This window comes from Anomalospiza imberbis, chromosome 16, assembly GCF_031753505.1.
Source record: "Anomalospiza imberbis isolate Cuckoo-Finch-1a 21T00152 chromosome 16, ASM3175350v1, whole genome shotgun sequence".
NCBI lineage: Eukaryota > Metazoa > Chordata > Aves > Passeriformes > Viduidae > Anomalospiza > Anomalospiza imberbis.
In genome coordinates this window covers 416,652-438,866 of record NC_089696.1, presented here as the reverse complement: position 1 = coordinate 438,866, position 22,215 = coordinate 416,652, and the positions used below count along the sequence as shown (strand labels likewise).

Genomic DNA, 22,215 nt, shown 5'->3' with positions numbered 1-22,215 from the left:
ATTTTCTGCAATATCCAACCTGAACCTACCCTGCTGCAACTTGAGGACATTTCCTCTTGTCCTATTGCTTGTTACCTGTGAGAAGGTTAATGATGTTTTATCAGTGATCTGTGTTCCTCTAAAATCCAGTTACATGCCTCCTTTCTAAGAGGGTTTGTGTATGAAACTTCCATGTACAAGTCTAGTATCTTCAGGAGAGGATTTTTAATGCAAATTCCTAGGAAAAGTGTGTCCCAAGCAGGCCATGCTGGAAATACCTTTCTGTTCCGTCTTGCCTATCCAGGACAGGCCACAGGAGGCCTTTTTGCCTATTTGAGGTAGGCATTGATGCAGCAATGCAGCCTGCTGTGGTGGCTGGGCAGTGCTTGGAGTGAGAAGGTTGGGCATTGTGGTTTTTCTCAGCACACATTTTCTCCTCTGCTGGACACTCCATGTCTGTCCTTCCTAAAAGAGCTGGCTTGGTGTACCACCCCTGTGTTAGTGTGTTTGCTCTGTTCCAGGGGCCCTGTAGCAGTTGTTTGCCGTGGACACAGGTGAAGTGGCTGCGCTTGTTTCCCAGCCTGGGCATGACATCCAATGCTGATGATCATTACAGAAAGGAACATGGAGGTCTGCTGTTACTAACAGCATGCTACAGAAGGCCAGGTTTCATCACACTCCCAAGATTAAGCAGAAACTTTGTGCAGGAGTAGGTGAAGTAGGATTGAGTCCAAGTATGGGTGCACATGACACAGAGAATCAATTTAGTTCAGCTCTGCAGGAACTGGAGTAAATTAGAGATACCCTGAACCATTTGCTGGGTTCAGCAAGCTGCTGCCACAGCCTTTCCACCTCCACTGCTTGCTCTAGATTTTCTCCCGCTGAAGCTTGGTCTCAAAATCTGTGCCAGCTTTTATGTTCAGAATCAAACCTGCAGCTAGTGAGTCACCTGCAGTTGCCAGAAAGGAGAAGATGAACAGAACACACTTAGAGACACCTAGCAATATGCATGGTGTATTCATTTATATCTTTGTTTAGTTTCTGAATTGTGAGTGCATTGTAATGTGGGTATCGAGGGAAATCAAAGCATACAAATATAAATTCCTTGCTTAAAATTGGAAGTGATCCAACCCCTCTGGTTCCTGTTGTTGAAGCTCACCAGATTTGGGGTGGAATGTCATAAATTTCATGTAGATGACACTTAAAAGCCTTATTCCTCACCCTGTGGTGACATCTCTAGTTGCTACGGAGCTTTTATTTTTTTGCTGTGAGGGTTGTTTGCCATGGCTTATTTTCCTCCATTACCTTTGTTTCTCAGAAGCACTGACTTAAATTAGCTGGTGGTTCCCTGCACTTTCATGTTCCTCCAAATTTCTCATATTGATTGAGCAGTCAGTTGTACCTGTTACGGCCACTGACCCCCTCCATCTTAGAGTTTTCTCAGGAGAAGGTGTTACTCTAGCAGTGACACCATGGGACTGAGCAGCCAGCAGGAAGAAAGTGTGGGAGTTCAGAGTTCAGACAGCTACCATGTGAGGGTAACAGTTGCAGTCCAGTTTCTAGTAACTAGTATTTCATATACACTAGTGTGCTGTTTGTTTTCTATCAGAACCTTGTACACAGCTAACACACTTTCCTCTCTCGCCCTGTTTGTCTCTTTAGCAGGAAGGAACGACCCAACTCCCTGAATGTCTTCCCCCTCGCTGATGGCATGGTACGTGGGCAGATAGGGGCCAAGATCGTCCCAACACTGGACCACTGGCACCTGAGTGACCTCGGCCAGCTGCAGTCCAACTTCAGCTACAAGGTTTTCTAGACCATCACAGAGCAAGGGTTTCCCACTCTTTCACTGTCGGTAACATCTCACATTTTCATTAAGCTAGAGACAGTCTGTGTCCGTAACCCTTTGCAGCCTCTCCCTGTATGTTTGCTCCCATAGTAGCTGTGCTGGAGGTGGGAGGATATTCTTCTGCAGATCTGGCATGTGGTGCAGGAAGGATTTGACACAGCTCCTCATGCTGCTTTGTCTCAGAGATAATCTCCTTTACTTGGCTGGCCCCAAGTTGAGAGGGATGTGTGTGGAGGCGGTTAGGAATTGAGTGAAGAGAAATCCTTCATTTCTTAATAGCTTATTTGGGGGAGGACATGGTAGAACCTGTCCCTTCTCTCCACTTTGATAAGAGCAGTGATTCTGCAACTCAGGTGGGGCCAGGCATTGGGTTGCACTTGCCCTTAAGTGTTTGTCATTTTTGACTGATCTCCTGACCTTCCTATATTCACTAAAAAGGGCTCCTTCTTATCCTGTCTGAATGCCCATGTCTTGCACTGCGCTTAAGGATCTTACATTCCTCCTATGGCTCATCACTTCTCTAGACTTGCACTGTATACCTTCAGTACATGTGTCACAGTTACTGCTCTGCCTTCTGCATGAAGTCTTCCTCACAGCATTGCAGCTGCACTGGAGCAGCTCATGGGGCTGCCTGATGCATCTTGTGCTCTGCTCTGCCATTCAGGGGTCTCCTCTCCACTGTTCAGAGATTGATCTGACAGATTAGGCTATGCATGGTGACCTGCATTTCCCATGAGCTGTACGTGTGAACTTTGCAAAGTCTTTGCACTCAGGATCCCACCAAATCCTTCTCTTTAAATGATTTTTCACAAATGCCTGGTGACAGGTCTGAGAGCCACTGGTTTCTCTGCTGAGCTCAGTTCAGTGTGTCCACCGTTATCTGACAGAGTTTCTACTCTACTTCAAAAGTGTCTGACTGAATTTACCTTCACTTTGCTTGGAATTCATAGAACGTCGGCGGTTTTATGTGTCACAAGTAAGGACTGGCCTCCTTTTGAGAAGTTTTGAATCACTGATGCTGTAAACTACATTGATCCAGTAAAGGCAAAGAGGAGATAGAAAAGAAATCCCCAGTTTGTTGTACCCATTCTATATGTCTCCAAATTCCATGAACAGGCTTTCATATGAGGGACTCTACAGCAGTGGCCTTCTTGATGCATAGACAAATTATCAATTTACTCGGAAAACAAAGTAGCAAGTTAATTTTTTTAACACTATGTCTGTAAAGCAGCCAGGCCTAGCACAGCAGAAATGTCAGCACCGTGTCAGCTCTCTGCCATTGTGGAATTTGGAAATCCAAAATATCTTTGCCTAGGATGGAGGGTTGGAATCCAGTCCTTATTGTAATGTTAGAGGCACAGAATTTTGGGAAATGCAGCAACTTGCAGAATGCCATTCAGATCCTACAGTCATTTCTGGAAAGCTCTGCCTGGAATTAGGGAATAGCAGTACCACAGTACAATAACATAATAATGGATAGTGGAAATGAGGACAGAGCATGAATGTGTTTCTTCATACTAGTGCTGTGCCAGCACAACCAAAATACATGGAGCCCAGCCCACATCTGGGATCAGTTATTCCTCAGGCTCTCCAGGCAGTGCTGCACACCTTAGAGTGAACAGACCTTCCAGTGACCAGGCTGGGCAGTGGAGGTTAGTTTTTAGAGAAGAGTTGGGTGGACACTGTGGTTAGATCCATCTTCCACAGCCTTGCTATGGTCTAATTCTTTCAGTGGTCCCACTGAGAACTTGGAAAAAGAAGTAACTCAGCATCCACATTGCAGGAGAATGCACAGCAACCCAGATAGGTGGGAAGCTTTGGTGTCCAAGTTCAGGTAATAGAGGCTTTTCTGCTTTGGGCACAGAAGACACCCTGCACAGGGGTTGGTACTAGGTGGTGCTTAAGATCCTTTCCAGCCCAAACCATTCAGTGATTACTGACCGGATCTCTTAGTTAATGTGGTGCTGATGGTGGTATCAGGCCAAAAAAATCTGGTTCCAAGAAGGCTTTGTGCAGAACTAGCAGTGTGCTGCGCCAAAATGTATCATACTGGGATTCATGTTGGTGCTCGATAGGGAGACTCAGAGTGGAATGCTGGGATAAAGGAGGCTAGATGGTCAAGTGGACCTAAGAAGACTTGGATGAGTAGTCTGTTATGGAGAATTTCCTGAGTATGGAGCAAATGAATGAATAATTAAAAGATGTGATGGACTGACTTGCTAGTTTGGAATGGAGATTTTCCTACCACAAGCTTCTTGCACACTCTGTGACTGAAATGCTTTTTCTTAAATCCTCTGCATGACTGACTTCTCAGAGGGCATGGCTCATGCCTCCCTTGCCTCTTCTTCAAAGCTCTGATATTTTGCTGACATCACTCACACATGACTCACCTTTCCAGTATGTACCTGACTATTCTCACTAGTTTTCCTTCTTCTGAGGGCCATGCTGTACTTACATTTTAAGTGTCTTTGTTTACTTTTTATTACTATTTTCTATTTCAGTTGCTCTTTTTATTTTATTTTTGCATTATTTTATTTTTCCATTCAGTTTTACATTTATTTTATACAGTGTTTTGGAGATGAAAGTCCTTAACAATTTTGTTTTTATGTACTATGCTTTCAGTGTTATAACCATACAATTGTGGCTTCTCATGGTGACATATGACTGCTATGAATGTTGGGCCTTTACAATTCATTTTGGAGGTCACTACTACACAGTTGATGTTTAGGAGGTTTACAGGTATGGCCATAGGTAAGTGGTGGCTGTGGAGATTATTCTTTGGGTGAGCTGTGGGTTTTGGAGAATGCCTCCTGTGCTGGAGAGAAGAGCTGTACTCTGAGCGCAATATTTAGCATTAACAGAGCACACAGATAATAGAAGGAAGATACCAGCTGCTGAGCTGTGAAGAGGAGCACATTGGTAGTATATACATTTGGGAGGAATTTCTCCAATGCAGGCTGGAAGGTTGATAAAGTATGTTTTCTAGGTAAATAGAAAACTCACATCTGTAACTGAAGAGTACTGAAAGACCGGGGTAATTACTTAGTCATGTGTTCAGGATAAGGGGCAGGTTATGTCAATAAACAGAAGATATAGGATATTGCTGATACAAATATTACCCTGTAGACACTGATGATCCAGGGCTTTTGAATGACATCTGGTTCATAAGAACAAGGAATAACAAATGGAATGGACCCACCTGGGTGTCTACACAGTTAAGATGCTCCTGAACTTTGCTTATTCTCATAGACTTAGAGTGGGTCCAAGAACATCCCTGAATTCTTTCATCCAACAGCAGTTTTGTTTGAGGAAAGAGGTTTTATGGTTGCACTTCGCACTTGATAATCTTTTTCCCTTTGTACATCTGAAAGCACAGAAGACAAACTGCAGCTGAGGTAGTCTAAAGCTTACTGGAGCCTATGTATTATCAAAAATTCTATTTGACTTTTTTTTCTTTACATACTGGGAAAGTAGCTCCTAAACCAGGAATATAAAGTAGAGGTGGGAAGTGTGGTTTTCACATGTAGTGCAAAGTTCTCATCTCAGTCTTGGTGCTAAAACCAGTGTATTTGAAGGGAGATGGTTTGGATATTCGTGTGGGAATGTGGGTACCGTTTGGACTGACAATGCGGAAAATACACAAAATGTGGATTGCATTTAATGGTAGTGCCATTGTAAAAAATCTGAGTTTCCAATGTAAGTGCGCAGCTGCAGTGTAAACCCTTTGAATTCCCTAGTGTGCAGCAAAGCGTTCTAAGATAAGCATACAGAGGCCAGTCTAATTAAAGGAAGATCCTAATAAAATTCCAGATTTAACAAAAATAAGGCTGCAAAGGGTTAAGTCACCATTTTTTTCAGTCTTCTCACTCATCCCTTATTGGATTTTTTTTGTCAAGTTGTGAAGCTGTTATTAGAACAAGAGAACGAGACTTCCAGATGAGCAAAGTGAAACGCTGTCACAGCTCCAAGGTTTGGGAGCTCAGAGCAGCCTCTGAGCAGAACCAGGATCTCTTTAGTACTTGCACAGGAGGTGAGAGGCCAGTGGTGAAGATAAAAGCTGGGACTGGATGTGCAGATGAATGCCACTGTACCTAATTGCAACTTACTGTTGCATATAACTCTCAGCATTAATTATGTCACCTCCCTGCAGGCAGTAATTAGAGTGGACTGCCCTTAAGACTGGGGAAATCTCATTTGAGTCTGAGAGGGGCCATGGCACTGGTCAGGGCATTCCTTGTCTTACTGAAGCAGTGCTGCTTTAATTGACAAACACAGCTCACAGTGTAAAACCCTGACAAAGCCTTGAAGCCTCCCTGTTCCTCAAGACGTGGTGGTACAAGAAGCAGGGCTGTAATGTCTGTTAGAACCAAGAGCCATTTTGCATATTCCATACTGAGAATCCATCTCCTGTGTTCATGTCTCACCTTTCGGAATTCTTGGGTATTGTCATTCTGCCATGTGGAAGTGGGAGACCACACCTGTTTATGCTGTGTTCCCAAGCTGAACCCATGCCTGCCTTGCTCTGCATAAGGTGGTTTGGGCACATAGGTCTCTTGTGTCAGACAAGCCAGAGCATCTCAGATCAGTGTCCATTCTGCTTCTGCAGTTTAGTGGCAAAACCAGTCTGCTGTTTTCTCATCCAGATGTGTTGGTGGCTTACAGTAATGACATCAGCCAAGACTTCTAGGAGGCCACTTCAGATCCTTCTCAAGCAATATCCATGTTGCCTTCCAGCTTTGGGAAACACTGGCCTAGTTTGCTGCAAGTACCAAAGCCCTTCAGCTTTCACTGTAGTCAGTGTGCGCTACAGGTGCTTTTCACCTGTGATAAGGCCACCTTTCTTGAGATCACATACCAGTGTGATTTGTGAAGATATATATTCAGTAGTGAAGGGGTAGATTATCAGCCCTTTCTACAGGTGGGATTTGCTTGTTGAGTTCAGCATGAGAGCTCTCCGCTTCACTGTGGTGGTAGTGCCCGGTGTCACCAGCAAACAATGGGACATGTAACTGGTACAGTGAGCAAGAACCATGCTCATAGTGCTTTAAGGCAGCCATACACCAGCAAATGGGACTTACTGAAATGTATAATTGTGCTTTTCCCTTTCTGTTCTGCTGCCCTGGAATTGCCACAGTGCCCCCAAGACGAAATGTCTGAATCTGGGCAGTCCTCAGCAGCTGCCACGCCAAGCACCACGGGAACCAAGTCCAACACTCCCACGTCATCTGTGCCCTCTGCTGCTGTCACCCCTCTGAACGAGAGCATCCAGCCCATCAGCGAGTACACCAATGGCACCACCAAGAGCAATAAGAGGGCACGAGAAAAGCGTAACAGCCGGAACATGGAAGTCCAGGTCACACAGGAGATGAGGAATGTCAGCATAGGTATGGCAGCTGAGCTCAGGTATTTGGTCACTAACATAATCGACTTCCCAGTGCTTGTGTCTCTCTGTTACAGGGAGAGGCTGGGAGACTGCACTGTAAGTACAGAATTTGAGGAAGCCTTACTTGGAAAGGTACATGAATGAGACAGGGTTAGTTGGATGTTAGCAGTTTTCTACGTAGTAAAGTTTTGAAAACATTAGTTATATGAGTAATTTCACAAATAAACAGAATGGGAACAGGTTACTGAGTTCAGTTCCCTGCAGTGACATGCATTCATGTCTTGGAACCTCTTTCATGAGCACTCAAGTCACGTCTTAGGCTGAGCGTTTGGAAAGCTGTTCCTGGATCTCATCAATATGAAAATTAAAAGCTTATATTTAGTTTTCTCTCTGTATTTATTTGTAAGTATTTTATACGCAGTTGTTCAAATGCCAGATTTGTCAGTGAGATTAAATAATTATTTTCCCTCTGTGTTCTTATCCCACACTCTGATTTGCTTAAAATAATTTTATCCAGCTGTTTTTCTCAGCTAAATGAGCTGATTTCTTTTAGCCTCTTTCTCATATAAGAACACAGCCAAATCTGTGGAAGTTATAGTTGCTTTCTCTCCATTTTCCAGTCTTTTAGTAAATTGAATGATTTCTTGTCAGGAAAGTCATTCTCTAAGCTTTACCACCAGGCTGTTAAATAAATAAATGATGTAATAACATGATAAAAGCCCTTCAGCTGTGCCCATGTAGTGTCTGAGCAGTCTCACCCTGGATTGTGAGACTTGAAGTGGCCATCAGAAATGAGAAGTGATCTGTTTTACATGTCATGAACTTAAAATACAGAAGGACTGTAAGATTTATCAAAGGTCATTAAGATAATCTGCAGGAGCACAGGGGTAAACATAGGTCTCTGAGGTTGGCATCTGAACCAGCTGATGATCTTTTTACCCTAGTTATTTGTTGGGAAGCAGAAGTTATAACTAAGTTATTACTGAAGCAGAAATTCCTCTGCTAACATTCACAAGCTGGTTCCTAACAAAGTAAGACCATAAACCAACATATAACATCTTTTGCTGTAGCACTGAAGGTGAACTGCCATGACTGAGTCCCAGTCTGTGTTTTCCTGAGGAGGCCCTCAGGGTCACAGATGTCCATCTGTCAGAGACTAGGATAGTTATCCATGGAAGCATATGGGTTCTGAACAGCCTGCTGTTAGATTGTGGTCTGACTGTGATTCTGGCCAAGGCAAGACCATTAAGCACTTGTATCAGGAAAGCTAAGCATGGATGTCAGTAGTTTGAATGCCCAATAAATACCCTGTTTTTTACAGTTGCTGCTTTACAAGCTGATTTACTATCAACAGTTTTCTTGCGTCAAAGTCATCTCTTTTTTATGTGTGTGCAAGTGTGAAGTGGAAGGTGCTTTCTTTTCACTTTCTTGGTGGAAGGGTGGTATTGTGGAATTTGCTCAAAGCAGCTAGGTATGGCTTCCTTATGTGCTCTACATAGTCAGCCTTTCAGCTATTGCTCACCCCTAATGCGAAATCAATTCTCCATGCCTAGATGTAATGCACATACTTGAATTTCAATCATGTATTTTATGCATCTGTAATTAAAATGTCTGTCAGTGATGCCTGTGCCTTAGAGCTGAACTACCAAAAGTGGTACTCAGAGGTATTTGCAGAAAAGCTTCCCAGCTTGGTAAAATAAAGCTGAGGAAGGCTGTGTTTGTGTTAGACCTGCTTGGTGTGGATGCCTGCTTTGGCAACAGATCCACATCACACTTTGTTTTCCAGCCTGGGTTTGCTGCCAGCTGGCACAATGGTAGCCTGAAAGAAATTAACACTTCAGTCATCATGGACTTTGTATATTTGGCTACTGAGATCGTCTGGGAAGGTCAAAAATACCACATCTAAGTTCATTGAGGGATTAATGTAATTCACACATTAGGTTCTTAATCTTTCAGAATTCCTTGTGTGAACAGACACTGTGTTCATGTTGCTTGTTCAGAGTAAGTGCAGGTCTGAGCTTTTGAAAGGTTTGGTATCCAATAAACAGGACTTGACAAGAGGAAGAAATTCCTTATTCTTTAAATATTGGCTTCAGGTTGTAGATTACACACAAACCAGGTTTCAAGTCAAGTGTCACTGTAATGCGTATCTAAACCAGTGTAGACTTGAGAATTTGTATTGAAAACCTATGTCTGTTAAAACTAAATAGTGCCAGTTCCTAACAATAGTAATTTCTATGAAGCTGTACAGAAAATCACTGTGTTGCCTTCAGTCTCAGCTAATGCTGTATGGGGATGGAGGAGTTTTTTATTGGCAGATAAAAAAGGAGTTTTGGAATTTATTTCAATGAATAAAATATTTCTGCTTATCCAATTTTGGTGAGTATTCAGGGCAATGACTTAAGTGATGCTTTGGAATGGGCGTGGGAAGGGGAATGCTTATGGTGTTCCTGCTCTGGAATTGAGAGACCACCTTCAACCATTTTCTCTTCTGATTTTAAGACTTTGAACATGGTACCATGAAATTTTCAAATCTCAATATTCAAAGCTGTAAAAGTCCCTTCAAGAAATGCCATTCTCTGAAAGTCCTGATCCTGTTTGTGATATGTACTGTCTTACCTAGGGATGGGCAGCAGCGATGAGTGGTCCGATGTCCAGGACATCATTGATTCTACCCCAGAGCTGGATATGTGTCAGGACCCCCGCCTGGAACGCACGGGTAGCAGGTACTGATGGTGACTTTTCCCTGTGTGCAATGTCACTTGGCTTCATGAGGAGTGACAAATGGGTGCTGTGGCTCTTAGTGAGCTCACAATGCAGCTATTTGAGACAGTCCATATATTCTGCCTGATATCAGAGGTCCTGACCTGCTTTGTGTTCTCCAAAAGGCAGATGCCTGCTGGTGATCTGCAGGAGGATGTGTACAGCTGACCCAGGACTGGGCTCATTTGCCTCACTGGAGAGATGATGGAGCAGCAGAAGGTTTAAGACAAGCAAAGAGAACATGGGCTTAAGCTGTCAGGAAGAGGGAAGAGGTGCATTTGTCCAATAAGAGCTCAGTTCTGAATTCCTTTTTAAAACCTCAAAGTTTCTTTCAGTTCTAATTTTTTCAAGTATTTGAGGAGTAGAGGCACGGCTGCCCCCCAAGGGAGGACAAATAGAGTTAACCTTAGCAATTCCAATCCCACAGGAAGCTCAGATCACTGGAAGTGAGCCCTGTCAGCAGCCTCAGGCAAGGCAAGGGTGTGAATTCAGTCCCAGTGCTACCCATGAGCAGCAGGAAACAGGACTGAAGACAGGTGCAACTTAGCAAAGAACTGAAGGCATAGGCCTGAGGTCAAAGGGAGCCCTGGGACCAATGGGTGAGTGCAGTTGCCAGGTGAGGCTGGTCAGAGCAATTGCGACCCATCAGTGCACTGAGGAGTGGTTACAAATCCTCAACACAGTTTTCAGAAGAATCATCAGACTTTTACTAAACTATTCAGCTGCTGTGGTCCCTACCCGTCACCCATTTTGTACTAAATAGGAGGCTTCCTAAAGGCTATTAATTTTGGCACCACATTGCTGTGAGGCATAGGTACCCTGATTTGTTTTTACTAAAGTTTACCTTTTACCCTTCTCCAATGGATAATTTGGCACTGTATCAGCAAAAAATCTCCCCGGAATCTTACAGATATGCAGAAAATACAGTACCCTGGCAGAGAGAAGGCAAGATTATGTAATGGTCCCAGTCTGGACTGGATTTGCCCACCCTGTTGAGCACCCCCACTCAGAAGAGTACGAGCAGCAATAACACCTTCATTTCTCAGCTGGGAAGGCACACACAGTTAAGCTCCCCTTGGGACATGTAGGATACCTGGACTATTTTTAGGCTCAGGAGGAATCTAGGGAGTTGAAACCGCTCTGTGTGGGGAAGACAAAAGTGACTGATGAGATCAGATAAAAAATTGGTCAAATCCAGGAGAAAGAAGGAAACAGAGAGGATTGATGCACCGAGGCTCTGCAGGCAGGAATCTCTACTCCAGGTGGTGAGACTGAGAGCTACAGGAGACACAGCCTGACTTGGACTTCTGACAGTGTGTGTGCTGCTCTGAAAGCAGAGTGCTTTCATGATACATATAGCTCTGAAAGCTGAATGTTGAAGAGGAAAGTTCAGTCTGAATTAGGTCTCCAGGTCAGACTGAGTGCTGGTTTCTCTTGTCATTTGTGCTGACCATTGGATTTTGTGAACTGATTAATTGCAGTGCCATCATGGCACCATTTGTACTTCCTCAGTGCTCTCAGATGTCTGGGTAGCTGGAATTTTTCTGTAATTGAAAAACCCACTTTTTTTTCCTCTTCATTGCAGTGTGCTGTCACTGCAATATCTGAGGCAGCTTCTACACTCCATTTATAATCACTAGGATTATTTATGTGGTAATGAAGCCATAGAACTTGAGATCATCTCAGTTGGTGCTGACCTTTCTGATAGATTGCTGGAGAAATTGCACAGCTGCTGTTCATGCTGGTTGATGTTACTCATACAAGGCAGGGCATTGCAAAGTGTTTTGAACCCACATTAAGACCGTTTTTTAGAGTTGACGGCCACAATCCCAGAGGTTGCCTCACCTGCACATCCTGTAACAGCTCTTTGCTGTTTTGAGCTAAGAGGCTGTCAAGAAATACAAGAAGATCTTGATGGTATCAAAGACACTGAGTGGTGGAAATGTGGCGTCATCTGACATGACTAAAAACTATTGACTTTGATTTACCTTTAATTAAAAACATTTGGGGACATGTGAAGAAATGCTTTTCAATACTTAGTCTTACCCAAAGGGAAAATGGACCCTTCAGGCTGATTGCACTTATTGGTTGGCCAAGTAAAAAGGCCATTGCTGTTTTCAGCATCCAATTTCTTATTTGGTCTTACTGCTGTCTGAGGTTTCTATCTAGACTGATCGGAGCATGGGAATACTTGCAGAATCTGACAGGTCAAAGCTGAGCTCTTCTGCGAGTTGATTTTTTTCTGTGAAATACTGAGTAGTCCTTAACTTGTGTGACTTCAGAGTAAATCATCTGGGTGAGCTTTGAGGTTGTGGATGATAGATGTGTCCTCAGCATAAGAAGGACGTGAAGCTGTTGGAGCAAGTCCAGAGAAGACCATGGAAATGCTCCAAGGACTGGAGCCCTTCTGCTCTGGAGCCAGGCTGGGAGAGCTGGGGGGTTTTACTTGGAGAAGAGAAGGCTCCAGAGAGACCTCAGAGTGATTTCCAGGGCCTAAGGGGGCTCCAGGAGAGCTGGACTTTGGACAAAGGCCTGGAGGGACAGGACAAGGGGGAATGGTTTCCCACTGCAAGAGGGCAGGGTTAAATGAGATACTGGGAAAAAATTCTTATCCATGAGGGTGGGGAGGCCCTGGCATCGGTTGCCCAGAGCAGACTTGGCTGGAAGTGTCCAAGGCCAGGTTGGATGGGGCTTAGAGCAACTTGGGATAGTGGAAGGTGTCCCTACCCATGGCAGGGGTTGAAACAAGGTGGTCTTTAAAGTCCCTTCCAACCCAAATCATTCCATAATTCTGTGATATGGGGAATAACACATGCGGTTTTCTTTACTCAGTGTGTTCCCTGATTCAGCCAATGGTGAACAGATGGGTTTTGATTGCAATAGTCTGAGATGCTCAGTATTTCAAAGATAAATGTTTGAGTTTAAATGTTGCCAAGTAACAAGATTCCTTCTGGTTTTTTGCTTCCAACAACAGCCCAACACAGGGGATTGTGAACAAAGCATTTGGCATCAACACAGACTCCCTGTACCATGAACTTTCCACAGCAGGGTCTGAGGTCATTGGAGATGTTGATGAAGGAGCCGATCTGCTAGGTAAAACCTTGTTAGAACCATTCTATTTTCTCTGGTACAATGACTCTATATTAAGCTTCTAAAAACATTTAAATTATCTTTTTCTTTCAGAACTTGGATGTTTAGCTTTTTTAAGAATGCATGGAAATTGAGATACATGTGATAGAAGCATGTAGCTGCAGTACAGTAATGATTATTTAGAAAATAATCTCAACTGTTGAATAACTTTTATTTGGGTTGTCTTTAGTGCAGAAGTTATTTTTCTACAGGATTCTCCCACAAAAATAATTTGGAGACAAAAATTTTCTTCTTCAGCTTCTGGCTGAAAATTCCTCTCCCAATAATTTTATACTGAGAGAAAAAAAATAATTTGAAATTTGTAAGAAAGTAACTAATTTGATTAAGTTTTTGATGTTTAAATGATGTGGAAATATTATAGTCTGTAATGCAGTATTTACTGTTTTGGAGTCAGCCTAAGAGATGTAATAATTCACTTTTTAAGCTGATTTTGAAGGTGTTTTTAATACCTCTAGCCAGGCTATGTTCTATGTTCCTGGCTGGGACCCTGCAGCAGTAAGAGAAGCAGCTTTGCCTCAGGGAGCACTCTGAGCCCTCTCCATACTTTTTCTATTGTATTCCTGAGTATCTAGGTCTTGTTTTTTGACAGAATTTAGGCATATTCTTAATTCCTGCTGTTTTCCTGCATCAGGGCAGTACAAGTGGTCTTTGAATACTCGGGTGACTGGGCAGCCTGATAGAGTTTATAAGAGTGTAGCTCATTTTCCATGTTCCTGCTTGCTTTAAGGAGTCTTAGGACACATGAGGACTCCAGAAACAAGGTGTTATGTGTACTTTAGTGGCAAGATCTGATCTGAAAGTGAACATTTCCTTTCTAGTGATTACTGATATAGATCTGCTTATGGATAATCTTGTAAGTTTGGTTCTGTGTATGTGTCCAGAATAGAATGAGCTAAAATGTGTCATACGGACCTTCAGCAGCTCACCTTTGCCCAAATTACAAAGGTACTTGTATCAGCTTTGATATGTCTTGTTATCAGAACCCTTAAAAAGCATATGTTTCTGCAGGGGGGATAGATTTTGCCCTATTAAACAAAAACTTAACCTTGAAGATGTGGACTAAAAACTGGAAAAGAGTTAATAAATTACTTCTTGTTTGATGAAAGACAAGTATCTGTGAAATTGTACTATTATAGCCAATAGTGTGACTGGTATTAAGAACATGAACCAGACCACCATAAGAATGCTCGAAATAGGTTTTGATATGAGTAGGTTTGGGTTGTTTTTTTTTTTTTTTTTTTAAATCATGCAGCATGTATGAGAGCCCTCATGCCATTGCCTAAAGCATAAAATCATTTTTTGTTTCACCTTCAACTCAAGATTGCCAGAATAAAAAAAGTCTGCAGAAGACTCAGGATGAACACACAGGCTTTCTCTGCCTGCAATGGGAGCCAGTCTGTGCAGATATTTACAAAATTTAAGAATTTTGAAGGAAAAGCAAGATTTCCAGGTTTGAGAATCCCCTGGATGCTAGTAGCCATTTGCAGATGGGCTGGGTCTCCTGCTTAAAGGGAAGCTTGACAGTAGGAACTACATGTAATGGTTAAAGCTGTGGAATGAATTTTAGTTAGCCAGCTTCATACATTATCAGGAGCTCTCTTCCTAGCAGAATCAAAACACTAAAACCATGGATAATCTTGCTGTTGACTATCTGTTTGTCTTGGTCCTCGTGTCCACTCCTTCCTCATCAAGGAGTATTCGGTTGACTCTGCGGCTCTGTCTGCTAATCACTGTGCCAACTGCTGCTTTCCTTCTCTCCCCAAAGTGGCTGGGGTATCAGATATTATTGGTTTGGAAGAGTTACGATTCTTGAAAATTACTTACGTGGTGTATGAACAGCTTCAGACAACATGCTTCCCACTTTGGAAGCCTGCCTTCTGGAAATCCACTTCCCCTTGGGATTACCCTGTAGCCTGACCCAGTGATCAGCAAGAAATGCAGACTGTTGTTTTCAAAGGGCTAAAGCTTTTTGTTGCCCAAATCTTGCATGGTTGTTCACTACAGTCTCGGATGAAGTCAAAGATGCTTCACCTCTTCCTGCTATAAGGCTGCCCAAAGTCTTCAGTGTGGTGAGATGTCTTTTGTTTGGGAGTTACCACTTGCAATGAAATGTACAAAGACTTTGTTGAACAGTGCCCGTGTAAGCGTGGGCCCTGAAGATCACAGTGTAGTTTCTGAAGACAGCAGCATGGCTTACGAGGAGGGCATTTCTGTGCTGGGACCATCTTCTGGCCTGAGCAGAGCTACAGAACCCTTTCAGGTGATCCCATGGTGAGCCAGCAAAATAGGAAGACTGGTTCCTTTTCAAATCTGGGAGATGGACTGTGATGAAATCAGGTAGTTCTGTGCCTTTTTTTGTGATCAGCATTGATCTAATTAATCCTTTTGCTGAGTTCTAGCCACTGACTTTGGGACATAAGAGTGTTTTTAAAATGAACACAAACATTGCTGGTTGTACAAAGGGAGGAAGCACAGAGAGATTTCAGGGGTCGTGTCTCTCAACAACAAATGAGACTGGTACTTTTTTGTCTTTGGGCAATAGAAAGCACAAAAGAAAGTCTGGTAAAGATAGACGCAATGGGCTAGATCTTAGGGCTGACAAAAATCTGTCAACATAATCCAAAGTTTTACCTTTTTTTGTTAGTTAGAATGTTCTCTCTTTGTGCTGTACCTTTAAGTCTGAAGAGACAGAGGAAATAGTGCTTTGTGAACATGATGTAAAGAACAAGATCCACAAGCTGAAAGAGCTCTTTCTAGGTCATTTTTGGAGCTTGCTTCTTTCTGTAAATCCAATTCATGAATGACTCTAAGCTCACTTAAGTGAAGACTTATTACTTCCTCCAGTCTCTCAAAACTTAGCAATCTGTAAAGAAAATTCTCTTTTTTTTGGTCTCAGTTCCTTAAAGAAAGAGAAATTCCATTAAAGAGTACCTTAAGAACAGGACTTGTAGAAATTACCCTTGAGCACTGGCTGGCAGGCAAGTCTGATTCTGGAATGGAAAATCCCATTTATTCCTGGTACATTATTGGCACTCTTCATGTTTTAATATTTTGAATAAAACCCACAAGACGTGTGGGTTTCCTCCCCCCTCTAATACTGCTTTACATCTATGGGATTATATAGGAAGTATTCTGGAGAAAAATGTGGAGTGAAAACAATTATTTACTAATGAGCATTGAGGACCAATTTCCTTTATTTCTCCTACAAACTTGGGAGCACTAGTTGGCAGTTTTCCTGCATAGTCACTTGTTAATCACAAGTGATCCTGGGTAGGTTCCTGTTCTCCCATCTCCCCTTTTTTCAGGTCCCCCTTCTACCAGATCCCCCTTCCTGCTCTTCCCTATCCCAGGTGTTTCCAGACACGAACGATCACAGCAGCTCGGGTGTGCTCAGTGGACAGGTCCTTTTACGGAGGGTGGTGATGGTGGTGAGCTGATTGCCCAGAGAAGCTGTAGCTGCCTCATCCCTAGAAGTGTCCAAGTTCAGGTTAGAGGGGACTTGGAGCACCCTGGGATAGTGGAAAGTGTCCCTGCCCATGGCAGGGGGTGGAACTGGATGATCATTCCGACCCAAACCGTTCTGTGATTCAGGTTTAGGATAACCAATTATATTTGCTTTGGAAATTAAAGAGCAGGGGGTCTGAGGTAAAGACAGAAATGCAGTGTTATTAGTGGTAAGTTTATATACAGTGTTGTGTACAGAAGTTGAAATGAGATTATCAAACTAAGTCCCAGTGCTACACTGTACAAAAAAAAAGGTTTTAAATGCAACCAGTTGTCTTTTGCAAGCTGAAGTGTCACTGAAGAGCACAGTTATGGTCAGAGGATACAGCTGTTAAAATTGCAAGGTGAGGGGAAGCGAGAGGTAGTGAGAATGATCTGTTCTGCATTTCGTGGTAGATGATTAAATAAAGACATTGCATAAAAAGGTTTACCCAGACCAAGAAGATCCAGTTGCCTCAGATCCAAATCTGGAAATCTGGGGATAGCTGAGGTGTGTGGTTGCAATTTTACCATGGGTTACCTTTCCTTAGGTTTTTTTTCTGTCCTATATGTAGAGTCATGCCATCAACAGCTATGGCAGGTCCTGTCCTTACTATTTCATGCCTTTTGACATTGAAATGGCTGAATCATTGTTAATTTTTTTTGAACAAAATTTTGATTTTGTTGGTTTTAGTCACTGATGGATCCTTTTTCACTTCCTTTTTCCCTTGTCTCTCCGTGCTTCGCTGGACATGGCGCATAGGGGAGTTCTCAGGTGTGTATCTCCTGCTCAGTTCTCCTTGTTTCTTTTTTTCTGGTTGAGGTCGGATGATGGGGTATACACGTGTGATACTCCCCTGCTCTTGTCCAAACACAGTTGGCTTTGCAGACTTCTCCCACCTTGCCTCGCTTGGTTGCCTCACACTGATGGGTCCCTGCAGCAGGAGGTCCCTTCTCTGCTCACATTCCTGCTACCTTTCAACCCACTTTCTCTTCTTTGGCTCTGGGCAGGTTTGCTCCACAGTGTCGCACTAGCCTGTCACTCAAGGTCTTGGGGCTCAAAGGGCTTTTTATCTGCCAGGAAGGATACTTGTAGCAGAGGTTGGGTGGACACAGACTGAGTAGGGTCCCACTGTCCTTTCCATGGCCTGTGCTGTGGGAAGTCCCTCCATGTGCCAGTGGCTGTGGGGGGTTACCTGGTGCAAACCAACCCTCTTTGGGTATTGTGGTGGTGACATTAAAGACAATTTTGTGATGGGTTAGAGTGGCAAAGCCTCTGTCTTTGGTGGAAACTTTGCCTTTCTGTCTCAGGAGCTGAGTGATGGCTCTATCCATTGCTGGGAGAGGTTGCTCGCTGCCCTAGGGCCATGCTCTGCCATCAGGTTTGCACCTGCTTGTAAAATACACTTGGGCCCTGATGCAATTTCAGTTGAAGTCAAGGGAATCTCTCTTGATTACAGTGAAAACTGGGTAAAATTTGCCTTGTAGTAAAGGCGATGACCTGGCAGCTGCAATAGCAGGTCATGCGCCACCAAGCTCTGCCATGTCCCTGTGCCCAGCACTGCTCAGTGATGATAAGGACATCCAAGAAAGGACAGCGTCATCTCGTCTTTTCATTCAAACTGGTTTTATTGTAAGCCACATTTTGTGTGCACATTTCTCAGAAAACCTCCCACTAAAGTTGGGTTGGAGTTTGTTGCAGTGCGGAGCTGTATTTGGGCCTTTTTAGGCCAGATGAAAGCTTTGGTACTCAGCCCCACTTTTGTGTTTTTCCCCCTGCTACTGTCCTTTCTTCACCCTCTTCATAATGTCTATTGACCTGCCTTTGTTGTGGTGATGGGAAACTCAAGGATGTGTCATACATGATACATGATGAGGATGAAGGAGGCAGATGAGGTCATCTCAAGCTTATCCTGACATCTGTTGTGATGGGACAAGGGGTGATGGTTTAAACAAAAGAAGCGAGATTTAGATTAGATATAAGAATTTTTTTTTTTTTTTTTTTCAATTAGAGTGGTAAGGCCCTGGCACAGGTTGCCCCGAGAAACTGGGACTGCTTCATCCCTGGGTGTGTTCAAGGCCAGGTTGTTTGGGGCTTAGAGAAGCATGGTCTAGTGGGAGGTGTCCCTGCCCATGGCAGGGGACTGGAAATGGATGAATTTTAAAGATCTCTTTCAACCCAAACCGTTCTGTGACACTCTGTACCTGTTAGGTCAGGCTGCAGCAGAACAAGATAACTTTCTACCAAGCATCTTGTGTACTGGCACCACACACTATACATGTGCTGACGAGCTGCTCTCTTTGCTGTTTACAGACTGGTACTTAATGGCTGCTGTTTTTCTCTTCCTTTCTTCCCCTGTGTCCCCATCTCTTTCTGTTCCCTTTCTCGTATGGGATGGCTCTCATAGTACGGGATGATTTCTTTGGTAAGGCAAAGGCCTTTTTACTTTCCATTTCTTTTCTTTTCTTTTCTTTTCTTTTCTTTTCTTTTCTTTTCTTTTCTTTTCTTTTCTTTTCTTTTCTTTTCTTCTTTTCTTTTCTTTTCTTTTCTTTTCTTTTCTTTTCTTTTCTTTTCTTTTCTTTTCTTTTCTTCTTTTCTCTTTTCTTTTCTTTTCTTTTCTTTTCTTTTCTTTTCTTTTCTTTTCTTTTCTTTTCTTTTCTTTTCTTTTCTTTTCTTTTCTTTTCTTCTCTTCTCTTCTCTTCTCTTCTCTTCTCTTCTCTTCTCTTCTCTTCTCTTTTCTTTTCTTTTCTTTCTTTTTTTTTTTTTTTCTTCTTCTGCACTCCTTTTATCCACTCATCATCCATCCATGTGTCTTGCATTGCCTTGATTTGGCTTTTTGTGGTGTTGGCAGCACCTCTCCAAGAAGCAGGATGCAGCTGCTCTGTAGAGGTGGTTTGGGGATTCTGGTCTGTTTCTTTGTAGTTGATTATCCGCTTTGATGCTTCACACTTTGCCTGGCTGTGGGAGGAATATGGTGTAGGTGCTCTGCTGGACAGGGCTTTGCCCAGACCTCACCTCCCTTTGTTCCATGCCCCAAAGGATTGAAAACTGAAAGTTTTCTTCCCATGAGCAGAGCTGTCCCATTACAGCCTGTGCAAGATGATCTCGTGGTGCCATTCCATGGCTCTGGGAGGCTTCCTCTTGTTCTTTTTTGCCAGAGGAGCCTTTCTGACCTCTAGATGGTTAAGGCATTGGGCTGTCACTGCATCACACACAAGAAGAAGCTGTGGTGAAGGATACTGATGGAATGCTGTGTGGCCTTTAGTTCTGGCATGATAGCTCACCCTTTTCCCCAGAATTTTTCTCTCCCAAAAACAGCTGCAGAGAGGGATGTATGACTCAAGAATATGAAGGGAAAAGATTTAATCCAAAAAAGAAGAGGACGAGCTCTTCCCCTTGATGTTTTTCAGCTCCTTTAATGTTCTTGTGCCAATGTACTGCCTTACAGGCTAAAAATTTAATTGATTATTTGTAGAATCACTAAAAATAAATAAGAAAAAAAATTCAATAAACAGAAGACTTCTGGGTCTTTTGACCAATATGCGGCATGTCACAAAAAAAAAAGGGCTATTGATCCTCCACCTTACCAACCCAAAAAACACTATAGTTTGCATTAAAATTAGTGTTTTCCAGTTTTGTGCTGTTGGAATATTCTCGGACACACATTGGCCTGAAACATCAAAGTGATTAATTATCTGCCACTAATTTTTCAAAAGTTCCTTGGAAATGCTGCTTCTTACTCATTCTTGCTGGGAATTTGCTTTTGTCATCATAAATTCATCCCATTTAACTGTGGGAAGAGGATCTGTGTGTTGGAGTGTTTTGGTGTGTTCTCACTTCTCATGCGCTGCCACGTTCCTCTAACTTCCATTTAATTCAAGTTTGTGTTGTTTTTATTTTCTGCGAATACAAATTATTCAGCAAATGACGTATCATGAAGACTGTTGATGTCTTTGCTATGAAGGAAGAGAGAGTTCAGAGGGCAGAACAAATACTGATTGTGGGGAGACTTCTTCATGCTCTGGGACCTGTGGTGAGATATGAGCTGCACCCCTCAGCACTGTCCTCCAACAGGGAGAGGCCTCTCTGCCTTCAGCTCTCAGCTGGCCTCTGTTCCTCACTATAAGACAGAGACCCTGGGATTCAGCAAGTCCCTGGCAGCGGGAAACAATCCAGATATGCTTTTGGTCCCTACATTTCATTGGTTTTAAGAAATACTGAATTCAACCTTCAGTCTTAGCCCCAGTCTGCAGACTGCAGCTGTACATGGATGCCCAAGTGCAAGTGCAGAGTGTCTGCTGTAATGTTGAATGTGGGTCTGAAGTGGTGGAACCGAGACTTCACATTTTAAACATCTGTGAGAAAGCTGTTAGAGCTAGATATAGCAAGGGACAATCTGCAGTTCTATTAAAATTGCTCATGCGGAAGGTCAGTAATGGGGAAGCCTTTCATGTGCATAAAACTCGTCACAACCATGATCCCAAATCATGCAAACAGAAAATTTGGCTTATACGAAGAAAGGAAGGAAATCACTAGTGTGCAGGGCAGCAACTTGGACAAGTGTTCTGCTATCCTCTGTGAAAAACCCATAAGCTCTACCTTCATTCTGTATGAGGAATGATAAAAAATATTTGCAATAGCTCATGGCTGAATCAGGAGTTACTGCCTTGACTTCCCCAAGTGGTATTAGTGAAGCTCTCCCCTCTGTCCCTCTCAAAGAGGTCTGTGAAGGTTGGGGTGAGAAGCTAGATCTGAGTTTGGATTCTCTACAGGACACATGGGTGTCTTTGCTGGTGCTATTTGGTCATTCAGGTAGAGACACTCCACTTTCCACACAGGACACAGGAATCTAGGGAAGCCTAACAAAAGTGATTTCTTTTCCTCAAGCATAAGTTAGGTAGTGCCACAAAAGCTGCATGTTTCTAGGAGAGCAGGTGAAAACTGCCTGGCCTTTCTTTTCAGGAATGGGCAAAGAAGTGGGCAATCTGCTGTTGGAGAACTCTCAGCTGCTGGAGACCAAGTAAGGAACTGTTGCATGCTCTGACCTACCTGCCTGGTTATAAACAAGATGTCACACTGGAGTAGGTCTTGGCCAAAACTCTTGCCTCATTTTGTTATCTAACTGGTTGTCCTGAATACTTGTTCCTTCACTTGTAGAAGAAGAATTGCTCTCCTGAGCTGTTTCCTAGCTGTTTCCTTTCTGCGGACACTTGGATAAAGCCTCTAGGCATATGCTGATAGGGCTTGATGCCATCTGAGATCAGTTGCAAGCTTTAAATTAACTTCAGTGGGAATTGATGTGTTGGTCTGAGCCTCTGTGAGGATGTTGCTGATAATAAGGTTTTATTTGCAAGGTTTGTTATTAGGAAAAAAATAAGAATTGTCACTGTTGAGTTCTTAAATATTTCGTAGTTGATGGAGGAGAAGCAGACAATGTAATGGAGCTGTTTTTTGAGAAAAGCTGGCAAACCAGCTATTAAAGTTGAGGAGCTGGGAAGAGGAAGGCCAAGTACTCCCAGGGGAGAGCTGGAGAACCTACTGTGATGGGAAGCTACTGATTTTATAAATTTAAGATGTTTTGGAGCTGATTGGAAATGCATATTTCTA

At 43.0% G+C, this 22,215-nt stretch overlaps 1 protein-coding gene across 31 annotated transcripts in view; it reads left to right on the top strand.

Annotated features, from left to right (window-relative positions):
- Positions 1 to 22,215, top strand: part of MAPK8IP3 (mitogen-activated protein kinase 8 interacting protein 3) — a 73,602-nt gene that overhangs the window by 27,816 nt on the left and 23,571 nt on the right. For 9 of the 31 annotated variants that reach the window (XM_068206383.1, XM_068206377.1, XM_068206384.1 and 6 more), the window contains 7 exons: positions 1,642 to 1,786; positions 6,963 to 7,212; positions 9,835 to 9,937; positions 12,949 to 13,067; positions 17,371 to 17,382; positions 19,016 to 19,033; positions 21,571 to 21,628. In XM_068206383.1, the coding sequence (XP_068062484.1) occupies positions 1,642 to 1,786; positions 6,963 to 7,212; positions 9,835 to 9,937; positions 12,949 to 13,067; positions 17,371 to 17,382; positions 19,016 to 19,033; positions 21,571 to 21,628 (705 nt within the window). Of the gene's footprint in view, positions 1 to 1,641; positions 1,787 to 4,451; positions 4,580 to 6,962; positions 7,213 to 9,834; positions 9,938 to 12,948; positions 13,068 to 17,370; positions 17,383 to 19,015; positions 19,034 to 21,570; positions 21,629 to 22,215 lie in introns of those variants that run through there. The other 22 variants (XM_068206385.1, XM_068206378.1, XM_068206376.1 and 19 more) reach the window with 9 other exon arrangements.